Genomic DNA, 15,496 nt, shown 5'->3' with positions numbered 1-15,496 from the left:
TAGTGGTAGCATGAGACGGAGTCTACAACCCACCCAAGTGGCTCAGGTAGGGCAGCTCATCCAGGATGGTACATCAATGCGAGCTGTGGCAAGAAGGTTTGCTGTGTCTGTCAGCGTAGTGTCCAGAGCATGGAGGCGCTACCAGGAGACAGGCCAGTACATCAGGAGACGTGGAGGAGGCCGTAGGAGGGCAACAACCCAGCAGCAGGACCGCTACCTTTGCCTTTGTGCAAGGAGGAGCAGGAGGAGCACTGCCAGAGCCCTGCAAAATGACCTCCAGCAGGCCACAAATGTGCATGTGTCTGCTCAAACGGTCAGAAACAGACTCCATGAGGGTGGTATGAGGGCCCGACGTCCACAGGTGGGGGTTGTGCTTACAGCCCAACACCGTGCAGGACGTTTGGCATTTGCCAGAGAACACCAAGATTGGCCAATTCGCCACTGGCACCCTGTGCTCTTCACAGATGAAAGCAGGTTCACACTGAGCACGTGACAGACGTGACAGAAGCCGTGGAGAACGTTCTGCTGCCTGCAACATCCTCCAGCATGACCGGTTTGGCAGTGGGTCAGTCATGGTGTGGGGTGGCATTTCTTTGGGGGGCCGCACAGCCCTCCATGTGCTCGCCAGAGGTAGCCTGGCTGCCATTAGGTACCGAGATGAGATCCTCAGACCCCTTGTGAGACCATATGCTGGTGCGGTTGGCCCTGGGTTCCTCCTAATGCAAGACAATGCTAGACCTCATGTGGCTGGAGTGTATCAGCAGTTCCTGCAAGAGGAAGGCATTGATGCTATGGACTGGCCCGCCCGTTCCCCAGACCTGAATCCAATTGAGCACATCTGGGACATCATGTCTCGCTCCATCCACCAACGCCACGTTGCACCACAGACTGTCCAAGGAGTTGGCGGATGCTTTAGTCCAGGTCTGGGAGGAGATCCCTCAGGAGACCATCCGCCACCTTATCAGGAGCATGCCCAGGCGTTGTAGGGAGGTCATACAGGCATGTGGAGGCCACACACACTACTGAGCCTTATTTTGACTTGTTTTAAGGACATTAAAGTGGTTTTCCACTTTAATTTTGAGTGTGACTCCAAATCCAGACCTCCATGGGTTGATACATTTGATTTCCATTGATAATTTTTGTGTGATTTTGTTGTCAGCACATTCAACTATGTAAAGAAAAAAGTATTTAATAAGAATGTTTCATTCATTCAGATCAGATGATAAGATGTGTTATTTTAGTGTTCCCTTTATTTTTTTGAGCAGTGTATTTAGCTTTGTCTGCAGTGTTTGGTTCAACATTGAATTCATTAGACCAAAATGATTTGTGTTTTTTATTTTTTACATGAAGCATAAAACAAATGTTCCTCTGTGAATGGTGGAAAGGTAGACAACTGTAACATCTTACACCCACTCAATTGCATAGGGTCAGATAAGCCATTAAAACAATGGATTGCAAAAATAAACACAGTATAGGCATAATATCAGCATCAAACAAACTGTATAAAATGCATATCCTATTCTAAAGGCACATTTTGTTTTATATTTTGTGCACAATTCATCACAACACAATCTTTGGTTTAAAGAGTATGCAAAAGCACTAGGGAATAGGGACATCTTTTTCTCTTGCATGGACAAAGAAAATTCCACCAGTGTTGTACTGTATCAATAAACTGCAAACTAACCAAAAGAGTTGCAAGCTTATAAGCCATTGGTAAAGGACACTTAAAACCTTACATACACACACCACCCAGAGTAAAGAAATACACCAAATCTGAATATTACACTTTTCACAAATAGTGTCAAAAATAATGATTAAATGAATACTCAAAAACAGGAAAAATGTCATAGAAAAAAAACACAGTATTACCATGAAGTTTACGAAGACAAGCTTTTCTCAAATTCTAGAACTGTTCTCATGACATTAAGTATTACAGAAGGAACATTGCAATTTGATGGTTAATTTCCTCCACTTTAAATACTAGTTCTAACAAATTCAAGGTTATCATCTTAAGGCAATAAAAAGACAAGTGATTGTCTATAATGAATCAGTAGTTTGAAAAGTGAACCTCACATTTCACATGGCATTTTTGCAGATACAGTATAGCAAGCTGTTCATGAAAGACACAACATTGTAAATACTTAAAATGTTAAAACTAAACACATCTTTGGTAAATTTTATATAAAATATACTATATCTGGTATATCTTTCTAAGGCTATATTCGATATGCCTTTTAGTTAGTATTTAGTATTTTGTTTAGAACAGCATCACATATGAAGAACATTGGTAGGTTATCAAAAATAGGGCTCAGGGCTTTCCAGAGGAATGAGCAAAACACGCAGTACTTTAAATTCACATTGGTTTTAATAACCACAAGAAATAACTGCAAGATAAAACAGGAGGATATATATATATATCAAAAACAATGGAAGAACACCAAACGATCTTCTCTCTACAGTAAGCTGTGCCCATTTGTGATCATCAATTAAAATGTGGGACAAAACGCAATCCTAGACCTCAGTTGACAGTAGTCAGTCAGTGACAACATTATCATTACTACCAAAGTATTTACTCATATTTCACATTAGCCTACATAACACTGCAAGAAGTTGGTTGCTTAATGTTGAATCAAGCCAAGATGTCAGTCTGTCTATGTCCAGATCACAGCAGATCAGTTGCTGTAGGCCTTTTCCTGTCACTGTCACTTAATTAGAACTTACAACATGAAAGTGTTCATACAGGGTATCTCTCATGTATATTTATACGTTATCATGCAGATTGGAGTATATCGAAGAAATATGATGTAATGCAATGTGAAAAGAAGCGAGACCTCTCTTGCAAGTGGATGAGGTCAGTGGGCATCCATTATTCAGCTAGCTGTTCCTTGTTAAGGAGAACACAATTGACTCTCAGACTATTCATCCCTTTAGTAATTTCTTAAACCTACTTCTCCCTGCCGTTCACCAATGGAACTGGCTTGCTAACATATTCCTCTTCTCAATATGGCCTAGCCACTCCATCTACAGGACCTGTTTGGATGGACTTAACTGCACAGAGCCACCACCACTCACTGCATAGTATAGCACAGATTCCGTCTTTTTTTCTCACGGATTTGCCCCATCAGATCTGTCCCCGTCATGATTGGAGGCTCCTCCCATTCCCTCCACAGGCCTGTGACCGGATTGGTGGTTGCAGTTATTTTCAGTTCCTGCCTCTCGCAAGGTCAGACGGTTGATTGCTGTCCAGAGTCTCTCGTTCTCTTTGAGCTGATCACTGAACTGTTATCATAGAGAACAACACTTGATAACACTTATCTGTCTGCATAGCAATGGAGTTGAGCGGTTTTACAGAATAGGGACTCGACGTTACTACACAACTTTGCTCACAGGTGTTAGACAGTCTGTAGACAGTCTGAGTAACGCTTACCTGCTTCTGTAACAACTGGATGGTTGCCTCTTGACGACTGACTGTCTCTCGCAACTGTAAAAGAAAATAGCAACTGTAACAGCATAAGACTGCACCAGACAGTAGTCTGTGAACATATCGTAGCTGCTCGTGTTTGTTCTGTGTTTCTCTGTAGTTGTTGCGGTATGTTCACAGACTACTGTCTGGTGCAGTCTTGTGCTGTTACAATGTGTGTAAGGGCTTATCTTGTACATACCTGTGCTACCTCACTGCTTCCTCTGCAGCAAGTTGGCGCCTCCCCTTTCTTACAGGCTCCTGCCTCCTCAAACCCATTGACCCTGTCACAGCCCATGCGAGCAGTCTAAAGAAACAACACTTGGTTAGGTTGAGGCATTGGCATGGGGATGTAGTCAAGTATCGAGGATCCAGACATGCGGTGGTCATTACCGGGAGCTCTTTCTCAGTGGCGGCAGCAGCGGCTGCAGCCTTCAGCTCCTGCAGCTCCTCGTAAGGCAGTGTAACGCTCTCAGGGAAAGAAGGAGCCACTGGGCCAGGCATGGAGCCTCTGAAATCCTCTGGCATCGGGATGAACTCTGCATCCTGGAGCTCCTGTTAGGGAAGATGGACAGGGAGGGACACAAACAACATTCAGTGGCCATAACCCTCTCTGTTTTGGCTTTCATTATGCTTTGTGGTTTTGATTACAAACCTTGCGCAGCCAGAAGGGGCAGGAGCTGTCGCCGGTCTGGTTCGTTATAGACATCATGGAGGTCTCGATGCGTCGCTCATCTGTGTCGGCCTCCTTAGTGCCACCCAGGCCCCCTTCACGCAGCCCTGTCTCTGAGCCTGGCTCACTCTCCAGATCCACAGTTGTGGTAGAGGCTTGGCCTAGCCCTTAGTATGCACCGACAAACACCAGGACACACCACATGGTCAGTACATTACCATACTGGTATAAAACTTTGTACATGTTCACATTGTGAATGTAATGTAACCAGGGAGGGAGGGATAATGTAACCAGAGAGACCATGGCCATCTTACTTACCACAGCCAATTGAAAGTCCACTGCTGTTTGATCGTATAGTTTTAGAGTTGAGAACCTTTTCTGAAACAGAGAACAGAATCAATCAATCTCAACTGTATTTTTCAACAAATGATTAGCTGGTGTTAGAACAGAAGTAAGTGGCTAGTGGCTAACCCATGATGAGAATGGTGTGCCAGCCGCGACAGGAGAGGTCTGGCACATGGTGGAGGGAGCCGAAAATGGGTCGTGGTAAAGCAGGGCAAACCTCCGAGCCAAAGCCCTTGTCAGCGGGCATTCCCAGGCGTCCATTTCCTGCGTTTCCCCAGGCAAAGATCTGATTGTCTGAAAGGATCAGAGATAAATAATCTATTGGTCCACAGATAATTAGCCAATATCCATCCTTCCAGCACCTGGAAACAGGAATCCTGTTCCTAAGGTGCTACCAGTATTCTCCATAATTTTGAGTCCTACTCATGTAGGTCAGAGGACTCCCAGCTAACAGAATAAAGCAAGAAAAAAAATAGAGGATAGAGTGCATTCGGAAAGTATTCAGACCACTTGACTTTCTCCACATTTTGTTACGTTACAGCCTTATTCTAAAATGGATAAACATATTTTTTCCCCAAATCAATCTACACACAATACCCCAAAATGACAAAGCAAAAACAGGTTTTTAAATTTTTTTTCAAATTTATTAAAAATAAAAAAACAGAAATACCTTATTTACATAAGTATTTAGACCCTTTGCTATGAGACTTGAAATTGAGCTCAGGTGCATCCTGTTTCCATTGATCATCCTTGAGATGTTTCTACAACTTGATTGGAGTCCACCTGTGGTAAATGTAATTGATTGGAGATGAATTGAAAATGTACACACCTGTCTATATAAGGTCCCACAGTTGACAGTGCATGTCAGAGCGAAAACCAAGACATGAGGTCGAAGGAATTGTCCATAGAGCTCCGAGACAAGATTGTGTCGAGGCACAGATCTTGAGAAGTGTACAAATGTCTGCAGCATTGAAGGTCCCAAGAACACACACATAATTCTTAAAAAGTTTGGAACAACCAAACTTCCTAGAGCTGGCAGCCCGGCAAAACTGAGCAATCGGGGGAGAAGGGCCTTGGTCAGGGAGGTGACCCAAGAATCCGATGGTCACTCTGACAGAGCTCTAGAGTTTCTCTGTGGAGATGGGAGAACCTTCCAGAAGGACAACCATCTTTGCAGCACTACCAATGAGGCCTTTATGGTAGAGAGGCCAGACGAAAGCCACTCCTCAGAAAAAGGCACATGACAGCCCGCTTGGAGTTTACCAAAAGGCACCTAAAGAACTCTCAGACTATGAGAAACAAGATTCTCTGGTGATGAAACCTAAATGGAACTCAGGCACCATCCCTACGGTGAAGCATGGTGGTGGCAGCATCATGCTGTTTGGATGTTTTTCAGCTGCAGGAACTGGGAGACTAGTCAGGATCGAGGGAAAGATGAACGAAGCAAAGTACAGAGAGAGATCCTTGATGAAAAGTTGCTCCAGAGTGCTCAGAACCTCAGACTGGGACGGAGGTTCACCTTCAAACAGGACAACGACCCTAAGCACACATCCAAGACAACGCAGGAGTGGCTTCGGGACCTGTCTCTGAATGTCCTTGAGTGGCCCAGCCAGAGTCCGGACTTGAACCTGATCCAAAATCTCTGGAGACCTGAAAATAGTTGTGCAGCGATGCTCCCCAGCCAACCTGACAGGTTTTGAGAAGAATGCAGAGAAGAATGGGAGAAACTCCCCAAATACAGGTGTGCCAAACTTGTAGGGTTTATGCTCTGTACCAAAGGTACTTCAACAATGTACAGAGTAAAGGGTCTGAATACTTACATAAATGTGATATTTTTATACATTTGCTAAAATGTCTTTGTCATTATGGGGTATTGTGTGTAGATTGATGAGGGGAAAAGCTGTTTGATCCATTTTTGAATAAGGCTGTAAAGTAACAAAATGTGGAAAAAGTCAATGCACTGTAAACACTGAACAGTATATGACAACAACATGCTGCAACAGAGAATGTTCAAGTTTAGTTGTGTTTCTGACCCTTCGTGGCTGCGATGGTGAAGCCATCTCCACAAGACACTTTGCTGACCACCTTCCCCCCGAAAGACCCCAACAGCAGCTGGACACCCTGGTGCTTCTTGAAGTCCTTTACACCCAGCTGACCGTACTTGTTGCACCCAAAGGTCATCAGCCGCCCACGTTCTGCAATGTCAGAGTTCAATCAGAACCATGTTTTGATATAAAAATCAATATACTTCCCACCTAGCTATCTTAAGATGAATGCACTAACTGTAAGTCGCTCTGGATAAGAGCGTCTGCTAAATGACTAAAATGTTAAAAAAATATATATAATCATTGGGTGCTCAAGGAAAGAGACAGGAGAGAGTCTGGTCGCTGTACCGTCAATGGCAGCAGTGTGAGTCTTCCCAGCTGAAATGATTTGGATCTTATACCTGGCCAGCTGCTTGACCAGAGTGAGTGTGGTGGTGTATGGAATCCCCTGGTAGGCCTGACATTGGAAAAGGAGGAACACTTAAATTCTCCACCATTACTGGTGTTATTCCTTATTTTAAAGGAATGAGAAGAGCCTGTGAGTGGATCTTGGTATGAGGAATGTGGTGCTGTACCTCTCCAGGAAGGTTTTTGAGGCCAGAGACTCCCAGGTTCAGACCCAGCTTGTTCAGATCGTTGTTCCCACAGGCCAGGACTTTGCCAGACTCTGTCAGGAAAAAGGTTCCGTCAAGGCCACAGGACACGGATGAGATAATGGCTCCTTTGGGGATCTCCACCTGTGAACGCCAGACGATACACAACATTATGCTTCCTACTGATTTAAACGGTGGACTCAAAACACATTTCCATTCATTTTTCTCGACAATAAAATTGAGACGTCATTGCCCCTTTCTCCATAAGCATATTTACATGATATGTGTTCAAGCTCTCTGCTGAAAAAGAAAGGGCAGGATCTTACTTGCATGGGTGAGTTAAAGTCATCCTCACAGTCCAGGCCAAGACGCCCTGAGGAAAATAACTTAAATTAATTAAGCATCATCGTAGCGCCATCTACTGGCCAAGGTAAGGAGGGACAACGGATAGGATATGGAGCTTGAGAGGGGCATGGTGGTAGACATGAAGTAATACCTTGTTGCTCAGTATCAATGCTCTGGTACATACCATGCTCTCCACAGCCCCAGGAGTAGAGATCTCCACTGTGGGTCAGCACAACCACATGGTTGTCCCCACAGGACACCTGCCTGACAGGTCGCTCCTCAAAGAAATCCAACAGCACGGGCTCTAGCACCTCCATGCCCTGCTCGTTCTCCACTCCGATACAGCCATAGTAGTCAGAACCAAACATGTACATCTGGTCCTCATCTGAAACCAAACACATCAACATCATGTCGTCAAACAAGACCAAATCGTATTGTATGACACAGGGTTGCAAATTGCTGTCTGAATTGTTTATCTCTGTTGTTAAAAAACAACAACAGAGCCCTCCCATTGTAAACATCCTATTCTACTGGCACAGAAGTAGTGCTCCACACAGACACACAACTCACCAGTGACACAGGCGGTGAAATCTGCTCCACACGCAACCTGACGGATGGCCTTTCCCTGGAGCCTCTCCACCTTGCGTGGCTGCCGGTACGAGGCCTGGTCTCCATGGCCCAGCTGGCCCACCATCTTGGCCCCGCCTTGGACACTCTATAATGGAAGCAGGACATCAAATCATGTTTAATCAACAAAAACAACTTTAAAGTTATTGTAATGTATTTTCTGCCTTGGAACAGCATGGTACTCACAGCCCAAGTGTACAGCTCTTTCTCCACAGTAACCACAGCAAAGTGGGTCTCCCCTGCACAAACATGCTGGGCACCGCTGCCTCCTTTAAAGGCATCCAGTTTCTGGGGTGTGAACTTTCCCCCTCCCCAGAAATACACCTCCCTAGAGCGTGTTGTCACTACAGCAACAGGGCTCTCAGTCACAGTGCTCAACCTATAGACAATTCACAAAATATCTTAATTAAACAAAATCATCTTACAAATTCCACATTTACATGATTAGGTGAGAATGTGTTCAACATACTTTGGTTTTTTCATTGCTGAGTTCAGCAAGGCAACTCTGTCCTCAAGCTCCCTGAAACAAAAAGAGGTTGTTTACACAATGAAAACAGCAGTTTTGATGACGTCTATACACCTATTTGAACAATCAGACAATCTTCTCAATCTGTCAGACATCCCACCACATTCTCTCCCCCATTCACCAGACTCACTGCTTGCGGCAGGAGATGATTGGCTGGTCCAGAATCTCCTCAGCAGTGGGTCTCTTTTCTGGATCCTGCAAATCAATGTATCTTACATTACATTACCATCCATCACACATATTTCTCCATGTAGAAAATGTGTGGTAATATCGTACATCAACTGATTCCCTACATACAGTGTATGCTTAGGGTGATGCTACATTCTATCGCACTGACGATGACAGCCATGAAAGACTGAAATGAGAGTATACCGTACACATTGCTGACGGGTTCCTCACCTGATCTAAGCATTCGTACACCAGCTTGATCAGCGCCGAGGAATACACATCAGAGTTGACCTCCATGGTCCAGTTTCCCTGCACTATCTTCACACACAGGTTCAGCGGATTCTACATGCACACAAGCAGCAACCGTCAACCGGAAATACATTAAAGTGATATCAACAGAGCATAATCAGCCAATGCCGTGTATTTAACATTAGAAGAAATGATAATAGCAGGCAAATGTGTATCAATTAGACAATGGGGGTAAAAGATAAGCAGGGCACATACCGTAGCATCAAATGTTCTGGTCAGAGTTAAGACTTCAAAAATGACACAGCCCATAGCCCAGATGTCTGATTTGAAGTTGTACTTCACACCTTGACACAGTTCAGGAGACATGTAGTATGGGGTTCCTACACACTAGATTTATACAGGAAAATGCAAAAAAAAGTAACTTAGATGTTATCTATACCTTACACAAAACTAAATGTGAATATGCACAAAACACTTGAAAAATAAAAATAGCTTGAGTCAGTCCTAATCAAAGAATTGCAAAACTATGGGTATGACAAATATGCACAGTAAAACATTCAATTGTTCTGACACAATATTTCATATTCCCATGGATTCTAAAAGGGTATTGCAATGACAGCAATTTATATTCAAAGCAGCAGACATGCGCAGCCTCATAATATACTCTATGACATCTGCTCTCTGCTCGAGGTCACAACAGACAATTAGCTGCACACTCGCTGCTGCCTTTTCTGACGACTGCCTCCATCATACAGAAGTCATGTCCCTGTGGCAGAGTGAACATCAATTGATGAAGCTGACTACAGATACAGCAGTCTTAGGTACACTCAGGGAGAGACATGTAGACCATGCCCACAAAGGGACAGAACAACCACACTGCTCTCAGGACTTGATTTGGTTGAGTGCTCAGTCTGCCCACCAAATCTGTTAACTGAATGTGATCAGCATACACTCCGTAATAGCTCTGTAATAAGCTCTGTAGTAACTATAATGGCTGTGAGTTCTGAGATCTGCTTGGTCAACGTAAAACAGACCAGCGCAGCTTTCCAGGTTAATACTTCAATGTAACTTACAGTCTCAGCCATGGCAAACTGTGAGTCAAGCTTCTTAGCCAGCCCGTAATCACCCAACTTAATAAGGTTGGTTTTAGTTAGGAAGATATTCAGCGTCTTGATATCCCTTCAAGAGAAGAATAAAGTAGGTCAAAAAATAAAATAGTGACCAGATCAAACAATGAGGACTGTTGTATTAATAACCAACACAGCTTACATACAATACTCATAATCAAAGCATATTGTTGCACAATAAAGGAGTAAAGCCCGGACCCAACCCTGGTATTTACCGGTGCAGGATACCAGCCTTATGAATGTGAGCCACTGCAGAGGCGACTTGGTACAGGTACCATATGACAACCTGGGAGTATTTAAGATGTTTAAGATATTAAAAACTGGTGAGGAAAAGATTAAGTTGAATGTTCACCATTGTTCCTAACTAGGGCAAAGTCAGAGCCATTATGTGTCATTATGTGTCAATACACTCTTACAACATGTTGGGTTTAATTTTCATACCTCCTCAGTGAAGAGTTTCCCCTTCTGTTGGTTGATTTTATCATAAAGATTTCCTCCTGAAATTGAAAAGACAGTTGTTTTTTTTCTATTGTTACTGTAAATGCCAGACAATTGGGGTAATCATATTTCAGTTGAGCCAATATCAATATCATTATCCTATCACACAAAATATTATGTTGAATAAAGACAATTAATAATACATCTTTAATATCCCAAAAGTATTTCATACAAATACACCAACTCCAAGTGATAAGATGCTGCCATATCTCACCATTGCAGTATTCAAGCTCAATGAGAAGAGTGTCCTTGTCCATGAAATGGTTGAAGTAGGCTATGATGTTGTTGTGCTGTAGGATGGAGAGGATGCTGATCTCGTTTGTGACATCCTTACGCTCTTTATCTGAGAGGCAGTTCAAGTCCACCTCCTTCCACACCACCAGAGAGTTGTCCTGTAGATCGATAAGACAGGGAACAGACAGAGAAAGGTCAGCTCGAGATCAGAAAGACTTTCACTGTGAAGGCTAAAACAAACAACACTCTGAGAGACCTCAGGCAGCACAACTTTACTGCAATGGCCTCCTCAAAGTTAAACAAAATGAACTGTATTCCTTTTATTTTTCTAGTGTGCTACTGCTAATAGAAAATGTAATATGATAATAAGAAGATAATAATAACAGATGCTAAAACAGGATATATCCCTAATAATGTACTATACATGATGTAGGCTCTAATCAAACAAACTGTTATTTCAGCAAGTAAACTAAAAGGTTTAACCTTTACAAAAGGTTGTCGATTTCCTGCTGTTTTCATATAAATACAAACCATACTTTGTCCTTAAACATTGCTCTAGTTGTGCAAAGTTAAGGGGATAATAGCAGTTTTGTCAAATGGCTTGAGAATGTAATAAATCTTGCTCTCATGCAAGCATTTCCCACTGGGGTATGAAAACTAAAGTAGACTGTCTCAGAGGCTACTGGCCATGTTTGGTGAGAGATTCACACAGCATGCTGGGGAAGCTATTGTAGATCACTAATAAACAGGCCTAATAGGTCTTAACAAAACTGTGTGTGTGTGTGTGTGTGTACAACAGTGGCAGTGACACACACTAGCATATTCCTGGGATCTATCCAATAATTATAGAAGTAGATCTTAACCTGCTTACCTCTGTTCGTCTGTATAAGGTTGCTTCGCCAAATGCCCCTCTTCCAAGGATACGGATTGGAATGTAATGTAACTTTTCTTCCTCGCCGCTGTATACTGACGTCGATCGCCCACTGGCGACAGATTCACTCCCAGAATCTGAATATAGCGAGGCGTAATGCCTTTCGTAGTCTTCAAGTGACATTTTGAGTATAAGTAAAGCTCGCCAACTATTTACAAATGAATTTCGTAAACAAACTCGTAAAATATATTTCCTTCAAATCCAATTTGGGGGAGTAGAGTTCAAGCTAGGAGTAGGCTAGGCTGCTGCACAGAATATTAAGCAGCAGCAATAGCGTGCAACAGAGTTGCACAAGTGTTGTTGATTTGCTAGCTACAGTTACCAAGTTACCAGGAAATCTTTTGGCCTAGTCTCCTTCGAAACCTTTGGACGTTAACGTTAATGCGTAGTATTACAATAACCATCTCTCCTGATCTGATAATCGTTACTAAATTGTCTACTGTCTGCAGTTTACCCACTTTACTAACTTTACATTTAGGAAGCTGACAGTACCGCACACTAGACTGTGCCACAGCGCAATAAGGAGTCCATCTTTTCCATGTCCATGCATAGGCAAAGATGGAGAGGCGAAGCGAGAGGCTCAACTCCACCCAAAATCTGTCCGCGCAAGAATACAGCAATCATCAGACCAAGTCGGGATGTTTTGAATGGAAGTCTATGAGAGTGTCGAATTTCTTCAACAAAAAAAGTAATTGCTAATTTACTACGTGAGTCTTATTTGATCGAATATAAGTTTCGTAATGTTTAGGTTGTTACAAATGTACTGATATAAGTGGACGCACGTGCCATCCGGTAACTTTGATAAAAATATATTTTATATCGGTGTTGTCTCTGTTGTTCACACGCGTATCTCCCCTCTCATTGGCTAGAATGTTCACGCTTGAGCTCGCCTCTTCCGCCTGCCGCCCGCTTTTGCGAACATGTATTTCCATTGTCAGAGCGGTTAGTTGACTATCTTGACAATATAATGTGTTCTCTTTGACATAGGCTAGTACCCGGAAACACTCATGTTAGTTATGCTGCGTTCATAATAGGATAATGGGTGAAAGTAAGGCGGGACGGTCCTGCATGGCGTCCCAGCAAAATAAATAGTGGGTGTACACGGTACCGGTTAAACGTGAGCCACAACAACATGCCCAAAAATCTATAGGCTACACCAAAATTTAACATTACGGCATTTCAGGCCCATTAAAAATTTGCGAATTGACTCGAAACCGGGTGGTGGTATATGCACCAAATTGTGTTGTGGTTTGAGGAGAAGACTTATATTTTGACAAGGCAGAGATATTTGCCTGAGACGCTCCCGGACAAGGCGGAGAGGAGTGGGTGGACAACAGAGGATGCATCAATTCAGGCTAGTGTAGGCCTAATGACAATCATAGAATGTTATTACAATATACTTAGGTCTTCTGTAACAGATATGTCTTTCCATTCATCAGTGCACTGTTGGGGTATGGGTGCTGATATTACTTTGTGAGTGGACGAATGTGCGCGGGGGGCCTACAGGAGCGCATTTTTTAAAACTTCTTATGGCTGCAGGGACAGTATTGAGTAGCTTGGATGAAAGGTGCCCAGAGTAAACGGCCTGCTCCTCAGTCCCAGTTGCTAATATATGCATATTATTATTAGTATTGGATAGAAAACACTCTGAAGTTTATAAAACTGTTTGAATGATGTCTGTGAGTATAACAGAACTCATATGGCAGGCAAAAACCTGAGAAGAAATTGAAACAGGAAGTGGGAAATCTGAGGTTGGTCGATTTTCAACCCAGCCCCTATTGAATACAGAGTGGGATATTGGTTATGTTGCACATCCTAAGGCTTCCACTAGATGTCAACCATCTTTAGAAACTTGTTCGAGTATTCTACTGTGAAGTGGGGGCTCATAAGGGCTGTTTGAGCCAGGTGTCTGGCAGAGTGCCACAGGCTCTGAGGCGCGGTCACAAGAGAGTTAGCTCTCGTTCCATTGCTTTTCTACAAACATAGGAATTCTACGGTTGGAACATTATTGATGTTTTATGTTAAAAACATCCTAAAGATTGATTCCATACATCGTTTGACATGTTTCTACGGACAGTAACGGAACTTTTGACATTTCGTCTGCAACTAGGGAACGCGCTTCATGACTTTGGATGTTTTCTGTGACTTGGCGGTGACCTAACATAATCGTTTGCGGTGCTTTCTCTGTAAAGCCTATTTGAAATCTGACACTTTGGTGGGCTTAACAACAAGATTACCTTTAAAATGGTATAAAACATATGTATTTTTGAGGAATTTTAATTATGACATTTCTGTTGTTTGAATTTTGCGCTCTGCACTTTCACAAGCTGTTGTCATGTCATCCTGTTAACGGGATTGCAGCCCTAAGAAGTTTTTAAGTGATTGTTTGACAATCAGATAAAAACATATTGACCGGTTGTGTTTATTCCACATTAAAAGGCATAGGCGGCGTGTCCATAAGGCTAAGGGAAGCTTTCCCAAAAGTAAATGTAATTAAATTGCCAAAAGTATATAGCCTAATTGGCTTACTCCTGTCTATTGATAAATAAATCAAATCATTGAAAATAGGCTACTGCACCAGAAAGCATGATTTGGCCACAGAGGATCATTAGCTTCATAAACAAACAAAAACAGGATTTTTAAAAAATCGCATAGCCCATAGTCAGAAGGGCTGTGGGCTATGCGAGCTGCACATACCAAATAATAGATGATTGTTGAGTTGCGACTGTCAGTGAAAAGCAAAGAGACCCAGCCAGGCATATTGCAGAATTTAAAAACACAATCGCGGGAAAACTGTTTGGAAAGCAAATGGCTAAGAGGTTACAATGAAAAGACTAAGAGGTTGCAATGAAAAGACTAAGAGATGACAATGAAAAGATTCCAATCTGTCTTTTAGTTTTCAAAATTAATAACTTAATTGAGGGAACAGTATGGGCACAAGCGGAGAACGTCGGCCATATCCCTGGTGAGTGTGCATATTCACTGTCTTTGTCATTGGGTCAATGCCACAATAATAATTTCCTCTTCCAGGTTTGATGGACTTCATTTTGTGTCTCCACTTTTCGGTTGAGGTTGACGGGTGGGGTTTGAAGTGTTGCTGTATTTGGAAGCGTGATGTTTATTGTCATATTTTGTGCATTGTAGAAGGGAGTACAGTTCCAAACTGGCATTATTCATAATTTAACCAACCAAGTTCAACAGCTTGTTTCTGCATATCTCTCTCTCTCTCTCTCTCTCTCTCTCTCTCTCTCTCTCTCTCTCTCTCTCTCAGTGGTGGTCGGTGTAAAGCCACTACATTGAAAATGAAAATGTTTCTACCAAAAGTACAGTACCAGTCAACAGTTTGGATACACCTACTTATTCAAGGGATTTTCTTGACAAATGGAATCGTGTAGTAAACAAAAAAAGTGTTAAACAAATCAAAATATATTTGAGATTCTTCAAAGTAGCCATCCTTTGCCTTGACAGCTTTGCATTATCTCAACCAGCAACATGAGCTAGTCACCTGCAATGCTTTTCCAACAGTCTTGAAGGAGTTCCCACATATGCTGAACACTTGTTGGTTGCTTTTCCTTCACTCTGCGGTCCAACTCATCCCAAACCATCTCAATTGGTTTGTGGTCAGGTGATTGTGGAGGCCAGGTCATCTGATGCAGCACTCCATTACTCTCCTTC

The 15,496-nt window shown here is 42.7% G+C and overlaps 1 protein-coding gene across 1 annotated transcript; it reads right to left on the bottom strand.

Moving 5' to 3' along the window:
- Nucleotides 1-1,320: 1,320 nt before the first annotated feature.
- nek9 (NIMA related kinase 9) lies at nt 1,321-15,338 on the bottom strand. Its single transcript, XM_021574382.3, has 23 exons — nt 11,762-15,338; nt 10,871-11,048; nt 10,600-10,655; nt 10,374-10,444; nt 10,105-10,210; nt 9,287-9,418; nt 9,014-9,124; nt 8,745-8,809; nt 8,558-8,608; nt 8,275-8,467; nt 8,032-8,176; nt 7,646-7,846; nt 7,443-7,489; nt 7,099-7,260; nt 6,872-6,980; nt 6,512-6,673; nt 4,605-4,772; nt 4,452-4,511; nt 4,116-4,300; nt 3,854-4,015; nt 3,663-3,767; nt 3,428-3,481; nt 1,321-3,279 (listed from the first exon to the last, which is right to left on the bottom strand). Exons 1-23 carry the CDS (start codon nt 11,942-11,944, stop codon nt 3,106-3,108), a joined length of 2,880 nt encoding a protein of 959 aa, XP_021430057.1. The 5' UTR covers nt 11,945-15,338; the 3' UTR covers nt 1,321-3,105.
- Nucleotides 15,339-15,496: the final 158 nt, after the last annotated feature.

The sequence above is a fragment of the Oncorhynchus mykiss genome, chromosome 19 (assembly GCF_057628025.1).
Source record: "Oncorhynchus mykiss isolate SJ-2025 chromosome 19, ASM5762802v1, whole genome shotgun sequence".
Classification (NCBI taxonomy): Eukaryota; Metazoa; Chordata; class Actinopteri; order Salmoniformes; family Salmonidae; genus Oncorhynchus; species Oncorhynchus mykiss.
This window is presented reverse-complemented; position numbering and strand designations above follow the sequence as displayed.

What these genes read in the sequence shown, in the direction of transcription:
- nek9 (XM_021574382.3), bottom strand. Translation starts at nt 11,944, where the DNA reads ATGTCACTTGAAGACTACGAAAGGCATTACGCCTCGCTATATTCAGAT. An exon ending in TGTACGAATGCTTAGATCAG is followed by an intron (nt 8,810 to 9,013) that starts GTGAGGAACCCG and finishes ATTGATTTGCAG; the next exon opens with GATCCAGAAAAGAGACCCAC. An exon ending in CTGGGGCTGTGGAGAGCATG is followed by an intron (nt 7,490 to 7,645) that starts GTATGTACCAGA and finishes TATTTTCCTCAG; the next exon opens with GGCGTCTTGGCCTGGACTGT.